This window comes from Rutidosis leptorrhynchoides, chromosome 10 (assembly GCF_046630445.1).
Source record: "Rutidosis leptorrhynchoides isolate AG116_Rl617_1_P2 chromosome 10, CSIRO_AGI_Rlap_v1, whole genome shotgun sequence".
NCBI lineage: Eukaryota > Viridiplantae > Streptophyta > Magnoliopsida > Asterales > Asteraceae > Rutidosis > Rutidosis leptorrhynchoides.
In genome coordinates, this window is record NC_092342.1 from 60,537,599 (window position 1) to 60,565,146 (window position 27,548).

The window sequence follows — 27,548 nt, forward strand, 5'->3', positions numbered from 1 at the left end:
TGATATAGGTGGTTACTTGCTCGGATTTGAGGACGAAGATCATGTTGTACATGACTTGTGCGGGCATTCCAAGGTGAGTGGAATAATTATGCGTCTACGTATATAATGTATTTATTTGTGTAGTATGAATGTGGCATTGTCGCGGTGTTTAAGACACCACATTCTAAGTAACGAGTAGTATTGTCGCGGTGTTTAAGACACTACTCATGGTTGATTGACATGTGGTATTGTCGCGGTGTTTAAGACGCCACATTGTCATGGGAGTGGAACTGTCGCGGTGTTCAAGACACCACTCATTGTTTTGATTGACGTGTGGATTCGTCGCGGTGTTTAAGACGCCACATTGTCATGGGAGTGGAATTGTCGCGGTGTTCAAGACACCACTCATTGTTTTGATTGACGTGTGGATTTGTCGCGGTGTTTAAGACGCCACGTTGTCATGAGGGTGAATTAGTCGAGGTGTTTAAGACATCACCCGGGGGAATTAGTGATTACGCGGTGTTTAAGTAACACTAATGGATGTTATGAACTCCGGCGGTCTTTCGAGTACCGTTCCCTTGTATGATCGGGTAACCATGGTTATGTGTTGTAGTTTTAGCATATTAAATTGTGAACTATATGCTTTTGGCGATGCTAGCTTATTGTGAATTGCGGATATTTAGTATGCATTGTGATTGCATGTTTGTTGAGTTGCTAGCTCGTATGCGGTATTTGTGTAAGTGTTTGCAAGTAAGTAGATTATATATGTATATGTATAATTATTGCATTCACTAAGCGTTAAGATTACCCCTCTCGTTGTTTACCTTTTTACAAGTATTGTGTTATGAAGCTAGCTAGTTGTTAGACTAGTTGCGTAGGAGCACTTGGGCTCGATGGGGTAGCTATTGGATATTGGACGCGGATTGGGGATTTGGTAGATCCTCGAGATTATGCTCTTGGTATCGGGTTGGGCTATTGTGTCTTAACCATGGTGTTGTGTAAATGTTTCGAGGTCGTATTGTTTGGTTGTGTTGAATCAAACCTTGTATGTGAAATTCATTCTCGTAAGGATGTATGATGTCATTTGTAAACCAAGAGTCAAGATAAAATGATAACGTGTTATTATGATAAATTGTATTCGGTTAAATTATTTGAAATGGTTTATGTAAAGTGGATATTTAATGGGACCTATCTTATAAATAAAAAAAATGTACACCGTTTTTGGTTAAACGGATTGGGGTTGTTTCATTCATTTAGTTTAAGCTAGGGTTTGGATCATATGGAACTCGTGTGACCCATTTGAGGGTTAAATGGGTGGTTTTTGAGTTAGATTGTTGAAAGGAAACCCTAATTACCATAACTTAGGGTTTGGTCTAATGAAATGAGGTTTGTAAGTGTTAATGGTGTTGTAAGCATTAAATACACTTGTTAAATATTGTTGAGCTTGTGAATAGGTCATGTTTGACAAAGTTTGAATGTGTAAGTGTCAAAATGGGTCATATGAGTCAAAGTTGAACTAATTGGGTAAAATGGGTATGAAATACACCAAGTTTATGTTAGTTGGTGTTAATAGACCCTAATCACTAGCTTTTAGTGATTTATGACAAGGAATGGTCATTAATGGGCGGTTTTGGTGTAGTTGAGTCATTTAATGCAAATGGGTCATTAAATGCTCAAGGGTTAGTGTTTGGCATTTAATTCAACTAGATTGTATGTTAATGAATGCATAATGTAATAGGTACGTTACATTGAAGAGTTGCAAGCTCGATTAGCTTTCACAAGGGACTTGAGGTGAGTGGAAAATCTATATATGTATGTATATGATTTACGTGCCGTATTAATGGTGTCACATAGCCGTTTTGTGACCATAGTTGTGAGACATAGCCGTTTTGTACACGTTTTATATTTATGCACATAGCCGTGTTTATGCATATAGTGGCGAGTAATAGCCGTGTTTTACTCCCACGTTATTATCCGTGTTATTGTGCACATAGCCGTGTTTGTGTACACGATTGTGAGTAATAGCCGTGTTTTACTCACATGTTGATAAAGTGATGCCATAGCCGTTTTTGGGAACACTTGGGGGTGATGCCATAGCCGTTTTTGGAACACCTCGGGGGTTAGTATACCATAGTCGTGTTTGGGAGCTAACGGTTGTTATGAACATCGATGACTTGTTTCGCGAAGTCATTCCCCTGCGAAGAATTGGGTTAACCATGGGTTATAGTTGTTAACGTTAACATTTCAATTAATGCTATAATTACTATGCTATTAATGTTGCTAGTTGTCCGATTTGATGATACTAGCTTGTTTATCGAGATGTTATGTGGTTGTGTGCGTTATATGATATCGTGGATGCGTGTGGGTAAGTCTTATATGCATGTATATGTTTATTCTACTCACTAAGCTTTGCTTACCCCTCTCGTTGTTTATCTTTTTAGATGCAGGCGCGGACAAGGGCAAGGGGGTCATTGGGCACTAGGTGTCCCTTGTTGTTGTTATGTTGGAGCTTTTGGAAGTTGGCCTAGTTTTGGGTAGTTTAGTCCCAAACCATACTCGGAACGTCGTTTGGTTTATTAACTATCATTTTGTAATGGGTCAAACTTGTACTAAACTTTATTCGTGGCCTTCGTGCCTTTTGTAAACAATTAATTGTTGTGCGTTTTAAATGGAACTCGTGAAATGGGTTACATATTTATTTAGCGTGAAATTGTGTTGTATAAAAAAAAATTATCGTATGGATTACGGGTTGGGATGTTACAACCTCGGATTTAATTTTTCCCGTTTACCAAATCGAACAACGCCTTTCCAAGGTGAAACTTTAAGCATGACCATGTCACCAATTTCAAATTCTATATCCTTTCTTTTCTGTCCGCGTAGCTCTTTTGTCGTCTTTGAGCGGTTTTCAACCGTTGTTGAATTTGAATGATTTTCTCGGTAGTTTCTTGGATAATTTCTGGACCCGTAATTTGTCTATCCCCCACTTCACTCCAACAAATCGGAGACCTGCACTTTCTGCCATAAAGTGCCTCAAACGGTGCCATCTCAATACTCGAGTGGTAACTGTTGTTGTAGAAAAATTCTGCTAACGGTAGATGTCAATCCCAACTGTTTTCAAAATCAATAACACATGCTCCTAGGATGTCTTCAAGAGTGTGTATCATCCTTTCACTTTACCCATCAGTTTGTGGATGATAGGCAGTACTCATGTCTAGACGAGTCCCCAATGCTTGTTGTAACGTTTGCCAAAACCTTGAGACAAATCTGCCATCCCTATCAGAGATAATAGAGATTGGTATTCCATGTCTGGAGACAACTTCCTTCAAGTATAGTCGTGCTAACTTCTCCATTTTATCATCTTCTCTCATTGGCAGAAAGTGTGCTGACTTGGTGAGACGATCGACTATTATCCAAATAGTATCATAACCACTTGCAGTCCTTGGCAATTTAGTAATGAAATCTATGGTAATGTTTTCCCATTTCCATTTCGGGATTTCAAGTTGTTGAAGCAGACCTGATGGTTTCTGATGTTCAGCTTTGACCTTAGAACACGTCAAATATTCTCCTACGTATTTAGTAATATCAACTTTCATACCCGGCCACCAAAAGTGTTTCTTGAGATCTTTGTACATCTTCCCCGCTCCGGGATGTATCGAATACCTGGTTTTATGTGCTTCCTTAAGTACCATTTCTCTCAATCTCCAAATTTTGGTACCCAAATTCTTTCAGCCCTATACCGGGTTCCGTCTTCCCAAATATTAAGATGTTTTTCCGATCCTTTGGGTATTTCATTCTTCAAATTTCCCTTTTTTAAAACTCCCTGTTGTGCCTCCTTTATTTGAGTAGTAAGGTTAGTACAAATAATTATATTCATAGATTTTACCCGCATAGGTTCTCTGTCTTTTCTACTCAAAGCGTCGGCTACCACATTCGCCTTTCCCGGGTGGTAACGAATCTCAAAATCGTAATCATTTAACAATTCAATCCACCTACGCTGCCTCATGTTTAGTTGTTTCTGATTAAATATGTGTTGGAGACTTTTGTGATCGGTATATATAATACTTTTGACCATATAAGTAGTGCCTCCAAGTTTTTAATGCAAAAACAACCGCGCCTAATTCCAAATCATGCGTCGTATAATTCTGCTCGTGAATCTTCAATTCTCTAGACGCATAAGCAATTACCTTTGTTCGTTGCATTAATACACAACCGAGGCCTTGCTTTGAGGCGTCACAGTATATCACAAAATCATCATTCCCTTCAGGCAATGACAATATAGGTGCCGTAGTTAACTTTTTCTTCAACAATTGAAACGCTTTCTCCTGCTCATCCTTCCATTCAAATTTCTTCCCTTTATGCGTTAATGCAGTCAAGGGTTTTGTTATTTTGGAAAAATCTTGGATGAATCTTCTGTAGTAACAAGCCAATCCTAAAAATTGACGTATATGCTTAGGAGTTTTCGGGGTTTCCCACTTTTCAGCGGTTTCAATCTTTGCTAGATCCACCTTAATACCTTCTTTGTTCACTATGTGACCGAGGAATTGAACTTCTTCCAACCAAAATGCACACTTCGAAAACTTTGCGTACAGTTTTTCTTTCCTCAACAACTCTGGCACTTTTCTCAAATGTTCTTCGTGCTCTTGATCATTCTTTGAGTAAATAAGTATGTCATAGATGAAAACAACGATAAACTTGTCAAGGTATGGTCCACACACTCGGTTCATGAGGTCCATGAACACGGCTGGTGCGTTAGTTAAACCAAACGGCATAACCATAAACTCATAATGACCATAACGTGTTCTAAATGCAGTCTTTGGAATATCATCCTCCTTCACCCACATTTGATGATACCCAGAACGTAAATCGATCTTCGAATAAACCGACGAACCTTGCAGTTGATCGAATAAGTCATCGATTCTCGGTAGTGGATAACGGTTCTTGATGGTAACTTTGTTCAACTCTCGGTAGTCGATATACAATCTAAATGTACCATCTTTCTTCTTGACAAACAAAACAGGAGCTCCCCATGGTGATGTGCTTGGTCGAATGAAACCACGTTCCAAAAGTTCTTGTAATTGGCTTTGTAATTCCTTCATTTCGATGGGTGCGACTCTGTATGGAGCACGAGCTATTGGTGCAGCTCCAGGTACAAGATCTATTTGAAATTCAACGAATCGATGTGGAGGTAGTCCCGGTAATTCTTTCGGAAATACATCGGGAAATTCTTTTGCGACGGGAATATCACTGATGCTCTTTTCTTCGGTTTTGACTTCCTCGATGTGTGCTAAAATGACATAGCAACCTTTTCTTATTAGTTTTTGCGCCTTCAAGCTACTAATAAGATTTAATTTCGTGTTGCTCTTTTCTCCGTACACCATTAAGGGTTTTCCTTTTTTGCGTACAATACGAATCGTGTTTTTGTAACATACAACCTCTGCTCTCTCCTTTTTCAACCAATCCATGCCAATTATCACATCGAAACTCCCTAACTCTACTGGTATCAAATTAATCTTAAACGTTTCGCCAACTAATTTAATTTCTCGGTTCTGACATATTTTATCCGCTGTAATAAATTTACCGTTTGCTAATTCGAGTAAAAAATTATTATCCAAAGGCGTTAATGGACAATTCAATTTAGAACAAAAATCTCTACTCATATAACTTCTATCCGCACCCGAATCAAATAAAACATAAGCAGGTTTTTCATCAATAAGAAACATACCCGTAACAAGCTCCGGGTCTTCCTGTGCTTCTGTCGCATTAATATTGAAGACTCTTCTGTGGCCTTGCCCATTAGTATTCCCTTGGTTCGGGAAGTTAGTCTTGAAGTGGCCCGGTTTCCCACATCCATAACAAATAATGGCGGCATTATTTGTTCCGACATTATTTGTTTCGACATTATTTGTTCTTTTAATTCTGTTGGTCATTGGTCCGTAGACTTCACACTTCATCGCACTATGACCATTTCTCTTACACTTGATGCATAATGTTGTGCAGAACCCATTCAGATGGTATCCTTCACACCTCTGGCACGATTTCTGCCCCTTGTTGTTATTGCTGGGATTGTTGTTGTTGTGGTTGTTATTGTTGTTGGAACGGTTGTTGTAGTTATTGTTGTTGAGATGGTTGTTATTGCGTTTGTTTTTGCGAAAAATGGTGCAATTGTAGTTGTGATTGTTGGGCTGACTGTTGAAGCAATAGTTACTGTTGTTGTATTGGTGACTCTTGTCACTGTTTTCTTCCCACTTCCTCTTGACTTGTTTCATTTTGGCCTCCTCGGCCGCCTACTCTTTAATCCTCCCCTCGATTTGTTTTATAAGTTTGTGAGCCATTCGACTTGCCTTTTGCATTGAGGTAGGAGCGCTCGTACTCACATCCTCCTGAATTCTCTCTGGTAACCCTTTTACAAATGCATCAATCTGCTCTTCTTCATCTTCAAACACTCTTGGACACAATAAACACAAATCTGTGAATCGTCGTTCGTATGTGGTAATACCGAATCCTTGCGCTCGTAATTCTCTAAGCTCTATCTTGAGCTTATTGACTTCGTTTCAGGGACGATACTGCTCATTCATCAAGTGTTTGAATGCTGGCCACGGTAGTGCGTAAGCAGCATCTTGTCCCACCTGTTCTAGGTAGGTGTTCCACCATGTTAACGCAGTACCTGTGAAGGTATGCGTGGCGTACTTAACCCTGTCTTCTTCGGCACATTTGCTTATAGCAAACACAGATTCGACCTTCTTGGTCCATCATTTCAGTCCGACTGGTCCTTCAGTTCCATCAAATTCTAGAGGTTTACAGGCAGTGAAAGCCTTGTAGGAGCATCCTACACAGTTTCCTGTGGAGTTAACTCCACTGCTAGATCCAGAGTTATTGTTGTTGTTTTGCATCGCAGTCTGAACTGCGGCTATGTTTGCGGCAAGGAATGCACGGAAATCTTCCTTGCTCATATTCAAATTCTGACGGGTAGTCGGTGCCGTTTCCTTCAAAAATAGCCAAAAGAATTGAGTTAATCATATAGAATTTTAAGAGTAGTCAATAGTATTTCATAGCATAATATGAACTTATTTATAAAAGCTTTTTCTTCATATTAGCATTTTATAATTTTTAATTCGGGTAGTACCTACCCGTTAAGTTCATACTTAGTAGCTAACATACAATTCAACTACTACAATTCTATATGAAAACTGATTATAATAATATTTCGCGTTCAAACTTTTATACAATATTTTACAAACTTACAATACCGCTATTATACATATAGCATGAAATATAGCACAAAATAACTTTGATACAAAATAGTTGTGACAACAATCCTAGTTAATACGCAAGTCATTCAGCAAATGTAATAAAAAGACGTAATTCATAAGTCCAGAAACAAGTCATGCATTCTGGTTTTACTAAGACTACTTCCCATCCTTGGTCTTGTGGAACATAACCATTGTGGTCGTTGACAAGACAGCATGTTGTAACGTCGTCAAAGGGACGAGGGTTTCGTAATGTCCAACAACCCCGTAATAATCTAAAAACCTTGTTTCTCACCCCAACTACAGAATCTGTCACTTGTGGGAAGGTTTTATTTAAAAGTTGTAATCCGATGTTCTTTTTCTCACTTTGATGAGAAGCGAACATCACTAACCCGTAAGCATAACATGCTTCTTTATGTTGCATGTAAGAAACTCTTTCTAACTCACGAAGTCCTACGTTGGGATATGTTGAGTCAAAATAGGTTCTTAACCCGTAGCGTAAAATTGCATTTGGGTTCCCCGCATTTAACGCTTTAAAGAAAACACGGCGTAACTTACGGTGTCCCCAATGTTATATACCCCATCTTTCAAATGAAAGCCTTTTTATAAACTAAGGCATGCCTGGAACGTTTTTCAAATGTTCTACAAACTAATTTTGTCGTAAATAATTGTGCTGACGAATTCTGACCGACTTTAGACAAAATTTCATCAATCATGTCCCCGGGTAGGTCTTCTAAAATATTCGGTTGTCTATCCTTAACGTCCATTGTGTGTTTTTATATTGTAAAATAGACGAGGATTAGATTCGTAAAAGATAATTAACAAACAATACAAGCAATTTTTACATATAACATGAAAATACAAGCACACTACAATACATATATTACACAACATAATTACAACTCTTTATTCCGACTCACTCATTTCTTCCTCTTCAGACTTGGTTCATTTCGCTAATTTCCTAGGGATATATGATGTTCCTCTAATACGAGCCGTTGTTTTCACAAATGGTTTAGAAAAACCTGGTGGCTTAGAGGTTCCCGGGTTATTGTTACAACTTAAGAAATACGGGTGTTGACGATACATATAAAATTCATCGGGGTTGGAATCAGGTTTCTCTATTTTGATGCCCTTTCCCCTATTATTTTCTTTTGCTTTTTCAAATTGGGTCGAGGTAATTTCTATAACATCATCGGAATCCGATTCATCAGAAAAATGGTAATTTTCCCAATATTTTCTTTCCTTGGCGGAAACACCATTGACCATTATTAACTTTGGTCCATTGGTTGAGGATTTTCTTTTATTTATCTGTTTTCTGTGGTTCCTAATATTTCTCCCTCCGGAATCTCTTCTTCCGGTTCCTCTTCTTCCGGTTCCTCCTCTTCCAGTTCCTCTTCTTCCGATTCCTCCTCTTCCGGTTCCTCTTCGGGAATTTGTGAATCTTCCCAATATATATTCGACTCTTCATTATTATTAGGTGAGTCGATGGGATTTGTACTAGAGGTAGATATCTATCACACAATATTAAACACGTTAAGAGATTAATATATCACATAATATTTACATGTTAACAATATATAGTTTCCAACAAAAAAAATGTCAAGCAATCGTTTTTCAAGTAAACACGGTCGAAGTCCAGACTCACTAATGCATCCTAACGAACTCGATAAGATACACTAATGCAAATTTCTGGTTCTCTAAGACCAACGCTCGGATACTGATGTTATGCGAGGTGTATACGAAATACTTATATTTTTACTACGAAATACTATTAAATACGATACAATTTTACACAAGTTATTTATTTATTTATAGAGTGGATATACCTAAACCTTGCTACAACACTATAGGTAGTGTACCTAATCGTACAGTAGTGTAGTTTTTAGTAAGTCCGGATCGTTCCGCAGGGAGCTAGCCAAGTTTAACGCTATATTTTAAATTATATTTGTATAAATATACACATATATATATATATATATATATATATATATATATATATATATATATATATATATATATATATATATATATTATTATAAAAAGGGGGTTTTACCGTTTAATGACCGGTTTGTCGATTTTAAAACTTAAGTCACAATTAAAACCTAATGTAAAATATTAAAAATAAATATAACTTAATTTAAAGCGTAAAATAAATGACGATAATAAAATTACGATAAATTAAAGTGCGATAAATAAAATGACAGTAAATAAAGGTGCGATGAAATATATAATAAAGGAATTATGCTTATTTAAACTTCCGTAATCATGATGTTCGACGTGTTGATTTTAGTTTATTACCATGGGTTAATTGTCCTTTGTCCTAGATTATTCGATATGTCCATCTGGTTTTTGTCCATAACAGTCCATCAGTCATAAATATAAAGTGCGAGTGTCCTCGTCAAATTATCCTTATATCCGAAGTCAAATATTCCAACTAATTGGGGACTTAAACTGTAATAAGGTTTTAATATATTGTTAATGATTATACCAGGTTATCGACTGTGTGTAATCCAAGGTTTTAATACTTTATTAACAATTACACCAACTGTCCTTGTATGTAATCCACCCCTGTTTTAATGAGTCCATTGACTATTAATCCATTCCCGTGTCCGGTTAAATGAATGATTATTAGTACTTATAAATATCCCGCCCATCGTGTCCGATCGAGTGTATGTGGTTATTTATAATTACCTCAAATTGTAAATCTCTATATTAAATTAACGAACTATCATTCAGTTAAACAAATATAAAGCCCATTAATAGCCCATAGTCCAATTTCCACAAGTGTCGGTCTTTTGTCCAAACCCCAATTATGGTCCAAAGCCCAATAACCCCGTCTTTAATATTTAGCCCAACATCACGATTACTTCGATTTAAATAAGCATAATAATAACTTAGCTACGAGAAATTGATTTAAAAAGGTTGAACATAACTTACAATGATTATTAATAGTGTAGCGTTACACGGACAGAGTTTCGACTTACAAACTTAAAACATTCGCCACTATAACCTTATTATTATTAACTTTAAATTAAAATTAAAATTATATATATATATATATATATATATATATATATATATATATATATATATATATATATATATATATATATATATATATATATATATATATATATATTTGAGAGATAGAGAGTAGATGAATATATTGTGTACACAATTCGTCGAGCAAACTGACTTTTTATAGAACCTGGCCAGCTACAGTAACTCATGCGACTGCATGAATTTCCTTCTTCATGGCCATGCGATCGCATGGCCAGCTGTACCAGCTCACATTGTTTATTAAAAACGTGGGCTGCTCGATTTAAATATATATATAATATAATACATATAATTTTATATAATTATATATATATATATTATATTATATTCATGTGCATCGTTGACTTGTAATTTTAGCTCTGTTGAGTCGCGCATTGATAGTTGGTTCATGTCCCGGTTCCGGATTTTCGAACGTCTTTTCGTATAATTTAATATCTTGTACTTTGCGTTTCGCGGCTTGTACTCTTGTAATTTTGAGACGTTTCTTATCAATAAATTGAACCACTTGGATTGTACTTTGTACTTTTTAGCGTTTTGGTCGTTTGCGTCTTTAAATCGTCGAATCTGTCCTTTGTCTTCACCTTTTAATATTTAAACGAATATCACTTGTAAATAGAACAATAGCAACTAAAAGCTTGTCTTTCTTGAAGGATAATGCTATGAAATATATGTTCGTTTTTAGCATTATCAAATATTCCCACACTTGAGCGTTGCTTGTCCTCAAGTAATATCGAACTTTGAATAAAAACATACTTGAATCACTTCTTTATTCTTCACACTTTGTACATCAGTGATTTTAATATGGCGGTATGAACAATGGTAGTAACGATGTGGTTTACAGTTCCACATGACAATAAAAATTTAGATCCTTTATGAAAATATTTGATCTTTTTGAAAATTCAATCTAGCTTTTACCCTAGATAAGTTTTGCGGAATAACCCTTCACCGGTGTTTGCAAATTGTTTTTGTGGGTTTGGTGGGTTTCAGATTTGAAAATTTTAGCTCAAAACTTGCGGTTTTGTGTCACCCACTTGCTAACCTTATTTTGGGAAAGCAACACGTCCAGTATACTTACTCCGTATATTACCTTTCGGTAAACTACCGTCCGGTTGTAAAGGAAAGCGTTGAACAAGCAACTATTAAGGCAATGTCCCGTGACATGCTTTTGATTATGGTCTATATCGTGTCGGATGCAATTACTATCCTTTTTAGGAGCAATAGTAAAGATCACCCTATAGTTTTTTAGTCTGGCACAAGGTCCTGTCTTCGACCATGCTATGCAACCACCGTTCTTACGGTTGACACCTGATTTGGTTCAGGTGACCTAATGAATTCTAGGTGAATTTCTAGGATTTTATGTTCACTGGTAATGAACGCATTGAAAATAGGGTTTTCAGAAAACAAATCGGTTTGTAATTTGATCAATCTTTAAGGTCAATCCCAAGGATTGAGTAATATCAGGCTTAAAAGCTGATTTTTGATCTTTAAGGAGATTATCCTTTCTGGGGATCTGATTCATTAGTCTTATAAACTACTTTGCACGGTGCCCCCCCATTGTACAAGACAGATCCTCTCATGGTTAGGATAAGTCTGACCACTTGGCGAACCTGTTTGATGCTGAGGTCCGTGGATTTCCAGCTGATTTTCGAGAAAACTTTTCAAGATTTTTTGTAGACTCTACAACTGGTCTGGACGACAACTTCCTGACCTAAATCAAGAAGCGCGTGTCTTTTTCTCGGAAGACTTTACTTCCTTTTAAATTCCATTTATATTATAATAAACTGGGTAAAACTGATTAATATCGTCCAAAACAAAAGTATCTTCAATTATTTGTACAAAAATATGTGATATATGTTCTAAATAACTTGGTAAATTTTTCCCACACTTGGCTTTTATTTTCCTTTCCTTGCCTTTTTTTTTCCTTATTCCATTTTAAATGAATTCAAGTATTTTGGGTTGTTTCTCAATTTATGTCCTTTCCGAGGTAACAATAATTTCGGTATTAACACCTAGTTTTATCGTTCATAAATGTGTATAAACAAGATTTTGAATTCATTTATTTGAAAAAATTTAAAAAATTTTACTAGAATTGGGTAGTCAGTATATAAGACTAGGGCTGTTCTTTATTATCAGAGAGCACTAGATTCTAATACAACTACTGCGTTACTAGTATTTTTAATGGTAACCAAGTGTTTAAATTAAAATTTTAAACCCGAAAGAATTTAACCCCTTCCCACACTTAAGATCTTGCAATGCCCTCATTCGCAAGAAATCAATAACAATTTAAATTATTGAGGGTGATTAGCGTAGAAAAATGATTAAATTTTACCAAAGTTTTCAAACATATTGTTGTTTGTGTTGAATGATAAATGGTGCACATCAGTTGTTATATCACATTTATTTTGCATCTTGTCATCAAAATTAGTTGCTTTTGCTGAACTTAATGCCAGTCTTTGAAAATGCGTTGTTTTACCCTGTTGTGTACATGAGATAAAATACATACAATACAAATATAAACATGCATGGTAATTTGAAATGGGACTTGATATCCCACTTTCAAATTATAAAAATGAAATATTAGACATTACATAAAAGTATCACAATGTTAAATGTTTAGAATAAATAGATAAAAATAATAAAAGAGAAGACATCATCAATGGAACACTATTGATTTGGATAAGGGTTCTAGTTCATATCATCGGTCGGGTTCAATGGTTGGTGATAGGTGTTCTGGTAGGCTTGATTGGGGTCGTACAGGTCAAAGGGTGGTCGCATGTCGGGCTGATGTGGTGGATAGTAAGCAGGTCGAGTCGGGATGTAGTTATTTGATACCTGATATGATAGCTGGCTCATGATTTGGTGCTGATGAACTTGCCAGCTATCGTGTTGGCGCCGCCTGGAAGTCTCATACTCATTTGCGGTTTGCCACTGCTCATACCGACGATGCCTATCCTCATTAGTCATTTCTACCTCATCTATACGCTGGAAAACGTCAGTAGCACTATCCCTAATGACATCCCTAATGTCATCCGCTTCCTCCATTTCCTCATCCAAACCCCTCTCTACCTGTGGATGGCGGCCCTGATATTGTATTGTCTGATTGCGTCTCCTAGTTAATACCTTTGCACCTTGATAGACTTGCAAACCTAAAGTCTCATCCTGTTCCCTAACCACCATCATTGGACCCCCTTGTTCCCTATCTACACCTAAATACTCTCCAATGATAGTAACAAAAATACCTCCTCCTATTATTCCCCCTTCCTGTATACCTTCCACCATTTTGGACAGATAAAAACCAACACAGTAGGGGATATTAACAAAGCTTCTAGTGTCTCGAATGCACTTAAGGTAAAATAAATCGTGTAAGGTCATTTTCTCCTTGTTGTTACCTCTTTGTGTAATCGAGTTTGCTAAGAATCTATGTATTATACGAAGCTCGGCTTTATTAATATCTAAATAGGAGTGTCTTCCTCCCCGCGTAAACACATTAAAATTTGACATACGCCTCCAGATGACGTTAGCGTCAAAATTTCTATCTACCCGCTCACCATGATAAATCAAATTTGTACAATCAGGTGATAGTAATTCAGCGGGAGTGTAAATCTGTAAAGCCCTGGCCATGTCCAGCATGGACATCCTGTACATCTTACGGCCAAGTAAAAATCTAAGAAAACTCTTATCATCTAACCTATCTACATCCTTATTAAAAGTTATAGTACTCATTAGCTCAACACACCACTCTTTATATACAGGCCTACGAGTGGTAAATAAACGTTCCCAATCGAAAAAAGAAGAGCTGCCATACCTTTGGATTAGATGCTGCCTAACTGGGTTAGCTAGGTGGACCCTTTCCAAAGGCTCCCAATCTATTACCCTTGGTACTTCTACATTTTTGGTCCAAAGCTTAAATTTGTTACTTTGGTACGTCGGGTAATCTTTCCAACTTCTATCAATTCTTAAATTGAGATACAACTGTTCTTCATGAATTGTTGGGTGTTCTATTATATGGTGAATGGGAAATACTACGTAGGTAATAAAAAATTGTGGTTCTGGTTCATAGTATTGCACGTGTTGATCATATTGTTGTTGTTGTTCAGGTTGTTGTTCCGGTTCGTGATATTGCATCTCTGGCTGTGGTTCCGGATCAGGTTGCCTAGACGATGATGCACCGTTTGTATCTGTATTTCTCTGCAAAACACATTAAACACAAAATTTGTGCATCCAAATATGCATTAGTGTTAGCAAAATAATAAATTAAAACAATTACAATAACATGTTTACTCCATATTAAACTTATACTCATTTTCATATTTTTATCAATTCTACACATTTTCAAATAATCATATATGAAAATGTTTACAAAGTTCATAAGCTTTTATCTCAAATAACATGTCAAAATAATCATTACTAGCAATTAAACAAGTTTCAAATGGCAATTATATCAAATTAATCAAGTTCATGAATTTTAGACTTAAAAAGTCCACTTTAATTCTCAAAAATCATGTTTAGGATCAAAGTTTGGATCATTTAGCAACCTAAACATTTTACACTACTTAATTTAGCACTAATTCATAACAAAAATAGGCCATAACTTGTTTATATCAAAAAGCCCCAAATTGCTCAAGAACACAAACCCTAGATTTCTAAAAATTTTGAAGTTTTTGGCTTCAAATCATGTTAAATAGCATCAATCTAGGTTATACATGCATAATATACTAACAATTTAACTCTAATTACACTAGAAATTAACAAAATCAAATTATTGCAATTAATTAAAATTATCACAAAAAGTAGGAAATTTATGTGTTTAGGGGTGAAATTTTTACCTTTTTGCTTCCCCATCTGAAGAAAGGCATGTTTATAGCGGATTGTAGGACGAAATTTCGTGAATTTTGGTTGAAGAATGAAGATTTTTGGGTGATTTTTTGGAGTAAATCGCGTATGTATGTGTGTGTGTGTTTGTGAGAGACAGAGCAGCTCGCTGCCTTTATGTTTCTGTCCAGATTTTTGCCTCCATGCGATCGCATGGATCCCCCTTGCAAATCCCATGCGATCGCATGGGGTGGGGTATATTTTTTTTTTATTAAAACCATTTACTTATGAAACAATTAATTAATTTTAAAATTTTGTTTTCTTTTAGAATGAGGGCGGTTCGGATCGTTGTCCTAGTTCGTCTCTCGACAAAATTTTAAAATTTGTCATTTTTAAGAGTTGTTTTAAAAGCAAAGATTTTTGGGTTTTTTAATGTTTTTGCATACTTTAGATCAATGAGATTAAAAATAATGATAATAAAATTTCTCGTCCCTTCCTTGGGTAAAGCAATTTCGGTTCAACGACCTAATCTTCAACTTACGACAAATTTTAAAAATCATATTTTTAACTTAATGAAATAAAGTACATTTTGGTTTTTAAATTCACATCAAACTTAAATTTAAAATGCATAAAATTAAAAATTCATATAAATATCATTAATATTTTTATACATTAATTTTACAAACTTATATTAAAAATATTAATTTTTAAAATATTTAAAAACTTAAATATATTGGTTTTAAAAATTTACAATAATAATTTAATATTAATATATTAACAAGGTAAAAATTAAAATTAAAAATCTTTTTGGTCTTTTATCTCACTTTAATCAATCAAATATTATCAAAAATATATGCCCCTCTTTTGGGTAAAGTAATTTCGTCTATTTTACCTAGTTTTACTCCTGATGAATTTTTGAAATATTTTGAATTGATTGATTAAAGATATTTATACCTTAAGAATAAACGGTAAATTTCGCAGTGATGTAATAAATTTTTGTATGATATCAATAATTTCTGTTTTGCATACCTAATTTTATTGAATATCAATTTAATACTTTATAGCGAACGATTCAGCGTTTATTATCAAAAGGTTAAAAGCAATAAATAAAAATAAATAAAAACTGTACATACTTACCTGTGAAATAGAATTCTCAGAGACCTACTTTAGCCGACTCATAGGAGAGTCGTGTGATTTGATTTTCCATAGCTACGTAAGCGTAACCTCGATTCTTCAATAACATTTCTTCTAAACATATGAACGGTCCTTCTCTGCATAGAGTAACAAATTCGGTATTTGAATATGTTTGATTGTTCGAACATTTACCTTCATTTGACCATTTTCCGCATTTATGACATCTTTCAAGGTGTCGTGCTCTTCTTTTTGTTGCGGATTTTGATTTTCCTTTACCAAAATGTATCTTATGATGATTCTTCCTGAGTTTTTTCCTCACTTCGTCCATTTTGACTCTTATGAATGATACCAGTTCACTCGGAAAGATGTTATTATTACATTTAGTAATCATAGCGTGTAGTAGTAGACCATGGTTCAGATCAAATGAATTCTTCATCTCGTAAAACCTAAAAGAAATAAAAAAATTCAGAATGGAGGGAGAAGACTAGTTCTTTAGGGTCTGCTAGGAAAAGACCATGCGGATTCCATTCTCGAGAACTACACAAAAACAGAATATCTAACTCTAACATAAATACATATTACCCTTAAAAGATTCGAATCTTCCCACACTTAGTTAGCTGTGGTGTCAAAATTGTGATTAACTTCATCTTCAACTTCCATTGGATTATCTATGTAATGTTTAACTCTGTGACCATTAACTTTAAATTCAATCCCATTTGAATTAATTAATTCTACTGTTCCGTACGGGAAAACTCTTTTAACTATGAATGGTCCAGACCATCTTGATTTCAATTTTCCAGGAAATAGCTTGAATCGTGAATTGAAAAGAAGGACTCTGTCACCTTCCTTAAATTCTTTTGAACTTCTGATTCTTTTATCATGCCATTTCTTCGTTCTTTCCTTATAGATTAACGAATTTTCGTATGCTTCATGTCTCAATTCTTCTAATTCATTTAATTGACTTAATCGTAGACGTCCGGCTTCATGCAAATCAAGATTACATGTCTTCAAAGACCAAAATGCTTTGTGCTCAATTTCTATTGGAAGGTGACATGCTTTTTCGTAAATAAGTTTAAAAGGTGTGGTTCCAATTGGAGTTTTGTAGGCTGTTCTAAAAGCCCAGAGTGCATCCTCCAATTTCATGGACCATAACTTCGGATTTGATCCTACGGTTTTCTCTAGAATACGTTTTAAAGCTCGGTTGGTATTTTCAACTTGTCCACTTGTTTGTGGATGATAAGCGATTGAGATTTTATGAGTTACTCCATATCTTTTGAGAACTTTTTCAAGTTGATTATTACAAAAATGATTACCCCGGTCACTTATTAAAGCTTTCGGTGTTTCGAACCTTGCAAAAAGATGTTTTAAGAAGTTGACTACAACTCGTGCATCGTTAGATGGGAGAGCTTGTGCTTCCGCCCATTTAGATACATAATCAATGGCAACGAGAATATAAAGATTATTATGAGATTTTATAAGTGGACTCATAAAGTCAATACCCCAAATGTCAAATACTTCACATACTTGAATGACATTTTGTGGCATTTCATCACGTTGACTTATTTTTCTGGCCCTTTGACAAGCATCACAGGATTTACAAAGAAGGTGTGCATTTTTGAAAATTGTAGGCCAATAAAATCTAGCGTCGTCGACTTTTCTTGCTGTTAGTTGAGGCCCATAATGCCCTCCTGTTGGTCCTGTGTGACAATGGTTTAAGATTTGACTAGCTTCATCTCCGAATACACATCGGCGGATTATTCCATCGGGACAATTTTTAAACAAATGTGGATCTTCCCAAAAATAGTGTTTTATATCACTAAAGAATTTCTTTCGTTTTTGGTATGACAACCCTTTTTCAAGGAATCCACATACTAAGTAGTTTGCATAGTCTACAAACCATGGAATTTCATTATAATCGATCTTCAAAAGATATTCATTAGGAAAGTTATCTTGTATAGCCGATTCATTTAGAACTTCTAATTCGGGATTTTCAAGACGAGAAAGATGATCAGCGGCGAGATTTTCTGCTCCCTTTTTGTCTCGGATTTCAATATCGAACTCTTGTAAGAGTAAGATCCAACGGATTAATCGTGGTTTGACATCTTGTATTGAAAATAGGTATCTAAGAGCAGAATGGTCGGTATAGACCACCGTTTTAGCAAGAACGAGATATGAACGGAATTTGTCAAAAGCAAAGACAATAGCAAGGAGTTCTTTTTCAGTAGTTGTGTAATTCGTTTGTGCTCCTTGTAAAGTCTTACTAGCGTAATAGATAGGTTGAAATCGTTTTTCAATCCTTTGTCCTAAAACGGCTCCCATTGCAAAATTACTTGCATCGCACATGAGTTCAAATGGTAGATTTCAATTTGGAGTTATCATGAACGGCACATTAGTGAGTTTTTCTTTAAGAATATTAAAAGATTTGATGCATTCATCCGAAAAGATGAATGGAGCATCCTTTTCTAGGAGTTTATTCATAGGAGTGGCATTTTTAGAAAAAATCTTTTATGAAACGTCGGTAAAAACCGGCATGCCCTAGAAAACTCCTAACTCCTCTAACATTGGTGGGATGTGGAAGTTTAGCAATTACATCTACTTTAGCTCTATCCACTTCAATTCCTTCCTTTGAAATTTTATGACCAAGAACGATGCCTTCTTTAACCATGAAATGGCATTTCTCCCAATTAAGAACTAGATTTGATTGCTCGCATCTAATAAGCATTCGTTCAAGATTAACTAGACATGATTCAAAAGTATCACCGAAGACTGAAAAGTTATCCATGAAAACTTCCATGCATTCTTCTATCATGTCGTAAAAAATTGCCATCATGCACCTTTGAAAGGTTGCAGGGGCGTTGCAAAGTCCAAATGGCATGCGTTTGTAAGCAAAAGTACCATAAGGGCACGTGAACGTGATTTTCTCTTGGTCCTCGGGTGCTATTGGAATTTGAAAATATCCGGAAAAACCATCAAGAAAACAATAGTAACTATTTCCGGCTAATCTTTCCAACATTTGATCAATGAAATGTAAGGGAAAGTGATCTTTTCTGGTGGCGTCATTTAATTTTCTATAATCAATACAAACACGCCATCCTATTACAGTCCTAGTAGGAATAAGCTCATTTTTTTCATTTGTGGTGACAGTCATGCCACCCTTCTTAGGTACGCATTGAACTGGGCTTATCCATGGACTATCAGAGATTGGATAAATTAAACCTGCATCTAGCAGTTTAATAATTTCTTTCTTAACAACATCTTGCATATTAGGATTTAGTCTTCGTTGGCGTTGCACATATGTTTTATGACCTTCTTTCATAAGGATTTTATGTGTGCAATACGAAGGACTTATGCCTTTAATGTCATGAATCTTCCATGCAATAGCAGGTTTATGAGCTTTTAGCACATAAATGAGTTGAGATTTTTCATTTTCCTTAAGAGAAGATGATATTATTACAGGTAATTCAGATTCACCATGTAAATAAGCGTATTAAAAATGGTTTGGAAGTGGCTTTAACTCTATTATTGGTAGTTCTTTTATCGATGATTTGTATCGATATCTGTCTTCCTCTTTTAGCATTTGAAGTTCTTCTGTTGTTGGTTCGTAATCATTAGCCATGAGTGCAGCTAACATTTCAGCTTCATCAATTGGTTCAGTTCCTTCTCCTAAAGAACATTCTCCTGTTCCTTGTAATTCTGGAAATTCTTCTAACAATTCTGCATGTGAATCTATAGTTTGAATATAATAACATGTATCATCTGCAAATTGCGATTGTTGCATGGCTCTATCAACAGAAAAGGTAACACTCTCGTCCTCTATACTTAGGGTCAATTTCTTACCAAACACGTCTATTATTGCTTTAGCCGTGTTTAAGAATGGTCTTTCTAATATGAGAGGAACTCGAGAATCTTCTTCCATGTCCAGAATAACAAAATCTACTGGAAATACTAAAGTACCAACTTTAACTAGCATGTTTTCCATTATCCCTCTAGGATATTTTAATGATCGATCGGCTAGTTGTATGCTTATTCGTGTTGGTTTCAATTCTCCAAGGTCTAGTTTAGCGTATAATGAATACGGCATTAAATTTATACTAGCACCTAAGTCCGCCAATGCTTCTATTGAACTAAGACTACCCAGAAAACATGGAATTGTGAAACTTCCTGGATCAGAGAGTTTTTCTGGTATCTTATTCAACATCACTGCATAATAATTAGCATTCATTGTAACAGCCGAGAGTTCTTCCATTTTCTTTCTATTTGTGATTAGATCTTTCAAGAATTTTGCATATCTTGGCATTCCTAAAATCACATCAATGAAAGGAAGATTGACATTTATTTGTTTAAACATATCCAAGAATTTGGATTGCTCAGCTTCAAGTCTTTCTTTTCTCATTTTACTTGGGTAAGGAAGTGGTGGTTGGTATGGTTTAACATAAGGTTTAGCCTTAACTGTGTTATCTTCATTAACCTTTTCAACTACCGGTTCTGTTTCCTTATCTTACTCAGGCTGTGGTGCTTGTGGAGTAGGAATAGAGTCATCAGAAATTACAGGTATTTCAGGTGGTTTAAGTGTAATACCACTTCTTGTGGTAATGGCTTTAGCTGTTTCATTTCGGGGGTTAGCATTTGTATCGCTAGGTAGACTCCCCGGTTTTCTTCCACCTATCAACCTTGCTAGGTTACTCACTTCTTGTTCCAGATTTTGAATAGAAGTTTGTTGATTTCTAAATGCTTGAGCATTTTTTTCATTAGTTTGTTTCTGAGATGTGAAAAATTGCGTTTGAGATTCAACTAGCTTCGACATCATATCTTCTAAATTTGGCTTTTTATCATCGGTTTGTGATGATTTAATTGGAAAAATAGGTCTTTGCTGATTGTAAGTATTATTGGAAACTTGTTGATTGCTAGGTCCTTGTTGGTTGTTGTATGGAACATTTCGGTTATAATTCTGGTTTTGATTGTAGTTTGGTCTTGGCGGTTGATAATTATTCTGATAATTATTTCCAGGCCTTTGGTTTATATATGAAATATTCTCTCTTTGTTCCATTGTTTGTTCAATACTGAGACAATCTTTTGTCAAATGTGGTCCTCCACACTGTTCACAACTAATTCGTATTGCGTGAATATCCTTAGTCATCTTTTCCATTCGTCTCTCGAAAGCATCTATCTTTGCGGAAATGGAATCAAAGTCATGGCTAGAATCGGCTCTAGCCGCTTTAGATGATCTAACGATATCTTTTTCTTGATGCCACTCATGTGAGTGGGAAGCAGTGTTATCAATAATTTTGTAAGCTTCAGTTGCGGTTTTCTTCATAATGGAACCACCACCTGCTATGTCGATGTCTTTTCGTGTAGTAATGTCGCATCCATGGTAGAATATTTGTACTATTTGATAAGTGTCTAAACCATGATGCGGACATCCTCTTAACAACTTTCCAAATCTTGTCCACGCCTCATATAGAGTTTCATTTGGCTTATGCGTGAACGTAACTATTTCTCCTTGAAGTCTCACTGCTTTAGATGCCGAAAAGAATTGTTTAAGAAATTTTTCAACTAAAACATCCCATGTATCAATCGCCCCTTCAGGTAACGATTCTAACCAATCTTTGGCTTCTCCCTTTAAAGTCCAGGGAAATAACATGAGATAGATCTGATCATCCTCAACTTCTCTTATTTTGAATAGAGTACAAATCCTATTAAAAATTCGAAGAAGTTCGTTTGGATCTTCCTTCGGCGCACCACTAAATTGGCATTGATTAGTTACCATGTGTAGGATTTGTTCTTTGATTTCATAATCTGGTGCATTAATGTCTGGTTGAGTAATTGCATGACCTTGGCCAGTGCGTTTAGCCCTCATTCGGTCTTCCATACTTAGAGGTTCTAGATTTTCCATGATTGAAATTGTTGAATCTGAATCACTAGAGGATTCTGACTTAATGGTTTCTTCCTCGACAATCTCTGGATGAGTGATTTGTGGTTCAGGAGGAATGATTAGTGGTTCAGGATCTCTGAATTGTCCCTGAATATCCTCCGGATTCTCAATTGTGAGGTCGGGTTCAAAAAATGAATTATCGGAAATTTGAATTGGAGTACTTGGTCGACTAGATGACGATTCTAAAGAAAAATCAACGGCGACAATATTGGCTAGATGTCTTGATCGAGTTACAGGTGGTGAACGTATGAAAGGTGGTGAACGTTTTGCTCGGTGCATTCACTGAATATCCTATTAGTTATAAAAGATAAAAATTATATAAGTTATCAAATTAATAGACTTTTCTGATTTTGCCCACGTTTCGAATAGCCAATAGATGCAGCAGGTAGCCAGGACCCTTTAAATCGGAAGCCCACAACTCGCCACTAACAAATTCAACTATTACTACGAACCAGAAAATTTTGGATGTCTATCAATTTAACCGCTTTAAATAATTTTTCGTCGAAATTTTAAAGAAAAAATCTATGTCCTAAAAACTAGAGCGTCGAGAAATAAGAAAGAAAAAGAGTGCGTCGAAAAACGTTGAAAAATAAAATGTCGAGAAATAACCGCTTTTCAAATACTCTAGATCTAAAACTCAATTCTTCGATTCAGATCTACTCTCTGCATTTCATGACTCTCATAATCTTCATATTTTCATCTCATCTCTATTCTTCATCTATTTATGCCGATCCATATCTAAAACTCTGTGAGATAACGATATAGAAAGTGTGATGTTAATTTTTTTTTTAATTTTTTTTATTTTTTTATTTTTTAAGATATCAGTTTTAGTTGTGTTATAATTTTGGATGCATACGTGAGTTATGGTTGAGATACTTGAAATCTCCAATTTTTATTTGAAATTATCTCAAAGTCCTCAAGTTCACTTGGATTATTCATCTCAGATAGGGTACCATTTTTATTGGATCTTTTATAATTCTATATGAACATTTGGATATAAATTTTAGTTACAAACTATCATGTGCTTCAGGACCATTAAACCCATCGATGTTTCTTGGGTAGTGATATATACACAACCAATATTTATAAATACACAACCAAACATGCTTTACAGTGTTGTAACACTGTAAAACATGTTTGGTTGTGTATTTGTAAAAATTAGTTGTGTATATATAATCACCCTTCTTTGAAACAACCATATAATTTTGTTTAACTAGCATTCGTCAGTTGAGAGTATGGTTAGTTTGTTTTTTTCTTTTTATAATTCGGATAATCCGATATCCGAATCCGAAAATTCGGATATCCAAAAACCGGATATCCGAATTTTCGGATTCGGATATCGGATGGTCAATTTCACTATCCGAATTTTCGGATATCCGGTTCTGAACACCCCTCCATGTGATTGTAAAAAAAAAATCACATGTGATTGTAAAAAAAAATTTCAAAAAAAAACTTTAAAAAAAATTCGAATTTTTTTTTCAAAAAATAAAAAATTTTAAATTTTTTTTTAATACATATTGCGTTCTCATTGGTTCTTTGAATTTCAAGCAAATTAATGAATGTAAGGAATTGGAACTCAATATATTAAATATAAAATACTCAGTATAAATATAAAATATAAATATAAATTTAATAATAATAATAATAATAGTATTATTTATCTATTTAGTACAGTAACATTTTACAGATATAAAAAATGTAAAACCCATTCCGTCTAAAAACTTTTCATAAAAATTTGGTGCTTTCCTCGATCTGAAGTTAAAGATTCAATCTTTTCATATTCATATCAATCAATATCAATCTTGATCACCTGGGTATCACCGGAAATGTCAAAAAACTCAACTTCCGGCGGTGTTTCCGGTCTAGGTTCCGGTAACGGAGACTATTTCACACCATACCCAGACGAAGTTCTCGAAAACGTACTTGAAAACGTTTTAGTTTTCTTGAAAACACGGCGTGATCGTAACGCTGTTTCATCGGTGTGCAAATCATGGTACCGTGCGGAAGCATACACCAGATCAGATCTGTTTATCGGAAATTGTTATGCTATTTCTCCACAACGTGTAGTTGACCGGTTCAAAAGAATCCGGTCCGTTTCATTAAAAGGAAAACCCCGGTTTGCTGATTTTAGTTTGGTACCAGCTGATTGGGGTGCACACTTCACCCCTTGGGTTTCTGCTATGGCTACTGGCTATCGTGCGCTTGAAAAGATTTATCTTAAACGTATGTCGATTACTGATGATGACCTGGCAACTATAGCTCATTCATTTGCAAAATTTAAGGAAATTGTTTTAGTTTGTTGTGATGGATTTGGTACTGCTGGTCTCTCAATTATTGTTAGCCAATGCAGGTAAATTTAGGGTTAGGGTTTCATCATTTAAACTTCAGTTTTTAAAATATTTTATAAATAATCATATTTTAGATCTGTCTGTATCATTATATGGTATTGTTACATTTGCAGGTTGATGTAATTGGTTTCATAAATAAAATAATCAATTGTATACTGTTTATTTGATTAATATTTGTACAATATGCATAATAGTTTCAGTGATTTTATAACTGTGTGCATAAAAATTGGAGCTTGTGTTGATGAAATGTATGATTATAACGCGTTGTGTGAAAATAGGAATCTACGGGTACTTGAGCTGATCGAAGATGAGGTTTCGGATGATGAAATCGATTGGATATCATGTTTTCCGCTTGAAGGAACAAGTAATTTGGAGTCATTATGTTTCGATTGTGTTGAATCCGCGATTAATTTCGATGCGTTAGAGAGGCTTGTAGCAAGGTCACCATTTTTAAAGAAGCTTAGATTGAATCGTTTTGTTTCTATTGGGCAGCTTTATAGGTTGACTTTACGAGCACCACAGTTGACTCATTTAGGTACTGGTTCGTTTAGTCAATCAGAGAATATTGGTCAACAACAAGGTGATAATCAAGAACTGGAGTATAGGGCTGGTTTTGCTGCGTGTAAATCGTTAGTTTGTCTTTCGGGGTTTAGGGAAATCGCACCTGAATATCTTCCGACGATTTATCCAGTTTGCGCTAATCTCACGTCGTTGAATCTTAGTTATGCTAACGTTGATGCAGAGCAGCTGAAACCCGTTATTCGCCAATGTCATAAACTACAGGTTTTCTGGGTAAGTTTTCAATACAAGTTCTCACTTTTAACTAAAAAATATGCATCTTCATATCTACAACAGGATCTAAGAGGGTGTTTTGGAAACTCATTATCTGATTACAGTTGTTAGGGTTTGTTTAAATAAATTCTGCTTTTGATTAATCTTCATGCTTTTAATATTTATTTATTCCTCAATTGAGACTTAGGTGCTGTTTTTTTTTTAAGATGTTTTTTGTCTGAAGACTTGCGGACTATGTCTAGGGATGTGGCCTAAAGGTTTATATGTTATATGTTGAGCATCGAAGACTGTTTATTTTTATGTTTGCAAAATAACTTAATCTTGTCTGCATCACTAAGAAGCATATTTCTAAGTCTGCAAACTAACTAGTTTGCAGACTGTGATTAAGACATTGTTTTATCTTATGTCTTTAGTTAAACAACCAGTGTGCAATATAAACCTATGTGTGCCCGCAGACTAAAAAACAAACAACACCTTATAGTCAACCGTAGCATAAAAATCAAAAAGGGTATCAAATATTGATACTTTTTTTTTTAATGGCAAACACATACAGATTCTTTAATATGATTGTATCTTTTGTAAGCCTTTTTGGGCTCGTTGGACTTGTCTAATATTCATACACTTTCTATTGATATTTTTTAGGCACTCGATTCAATTTGTGATGAAGGACTTGAGGCAGTAGCAAATACATGTAAAGATCTTCGCGAGCTTCGTATTTTTCCGTTAGATCCTTTCGAAAACGCCGAGGGGCCCGTTTCCGAAGTGGGTCTACTTGCAATTTCTTTAGGGTGTAGAAAACTAGAATCCATTCTATACTTCTGTCAGCAGATGACAAATGCAGCCGTTGTAGCCATGTCCAAAAACTGTCCGGATCTTGTGGTGTTTCGGCTATGTATAATTGGTCGGTACAGGCCAGACCGAATCACCAATGAACCCATGGACGAGGGTTTCGGAGCCATTGTCAAAAACTGTAAGAAACTTACTCGGTTAGCCATTTCTGGTTTGTTAACAGATCAGGCTTTTAGTTATATAGGGCAATATGGTAAATTGGTGCGAACGTTATCTGTTGCTTTTAATGGGGACAGTGATATGGGTCTGAAATACGTTTTAGAGGGGTGCACGAGTTTGCAAAAGCTCGAGATTAGGGATAGTCCTTTTGGCGATATCGGTTTACAGTCGGGTTTGCATCATTTTTATAATATGAGGTTTGTTTGGTTGTCGTCTTGTAGAGTGACCCGACAAGGGTGTTTGGATATTGCCACGAGATTACCGAAATTAGTAGTCGAGGTTTTTCGAAGGGATGAGGAGGAAGGAGGGGAAAAAGACGATTCTGTCGAAACGCTTTATATGTATAGGTCACTTGATGGACCACGAGCCGATGTACCAAAATTTGTCAAGATTTTGTGATATTTCGTGACGTAAGCAATCAATCAGTATACAAAATTTCAGCTGCAATCGTTGAATGTGTATGCTGTAAAACATACAGTCAGCACTTGCAAGAGTTGGCGGTGATTAGTGATCGTTTATGCTCGTCAAAAGACTGAAAATTCGGATGAACCATTTAAACCTGACTGTTGTTTAGGTCAAAGTACCACTGGTTTAACTCAAAGTACTACTTGATCGCGTTTTATGTTGAGAAAGTTTCCGCCTTTTTGATGGTTATGCGAAGAAGACGACTTTCATTTGGAGATTTATTGAATTTCTCGAAGAAAAATGGGTAGTTTGATTCTGAATTGATTGTTTATTTTTTATTTTTTATTTTGTAGCAGAGAATTTGAATTCTGCTTTATTTTTTATTCAGATTCAAATGTTAGGGAACTAATACCTTTGAATGATAGATTCATATCTTTTTCCTTTTTTACTTTGTTTCTAAAGAAGTTTTGGTCAAAAAGTACTTGAATTTATGGTCAGTTGAACAAAAAGGACTGCAGTGGGGTGCTTTTCTTGTACAGGAAATGGTCAGTAGAACAATGTAAAAGTTTTTAAGGCATGAATAAAGTTTTACTACCTTAAAAAATTATATACAAAACTCAATTTCACATAAGGTGGGTTAAGGAGAGGTAAGATGTAGACAATTATTCTCATATCCTAGAATAAAGAAAGACCATTTTTTTACCTTGAGTAAAACACTTCAAAAGTAGAGAAAGTTCTCTCTCAATGTTTTATGAATAGCTATATTGTTTCCGAATGAATTTACGATCAATAAATAGGGTAAAAAAATGGTGGACGCCATGAAAATAGTAG

General features: G+C 35.3%; 1 protein-coding gene across 1 annotated transcript; it reads left to right on the forward strand.

Moving 5' to 3' along the window:
• Positions 1-23,871: 23,871 nt before the first annotated feature.
• LOC139872320 (transport inhibitor response 1-like protein) lies at positions 23,872-27,056 on the forward strand. Its single transcript, XM_071860171.1, has 3 exons — positions 23,872-24,514; positions 24,791-25,304; positions 25,947-27,056. The coding sequence occupies exons 1-3, from the start codon at positions 23,991-23,993 to the stop codon at positions 26,709-26,711; spliced, it is 1,803 nt and encodes a 600-aa protein (XP_071716272.1). The 5' UTR covers positions 23,872-23,990; the 3' UTR covers positions 26,712-27,056.
• Positions 27,057-27,548: the final 492 nt, after the last annotated feature.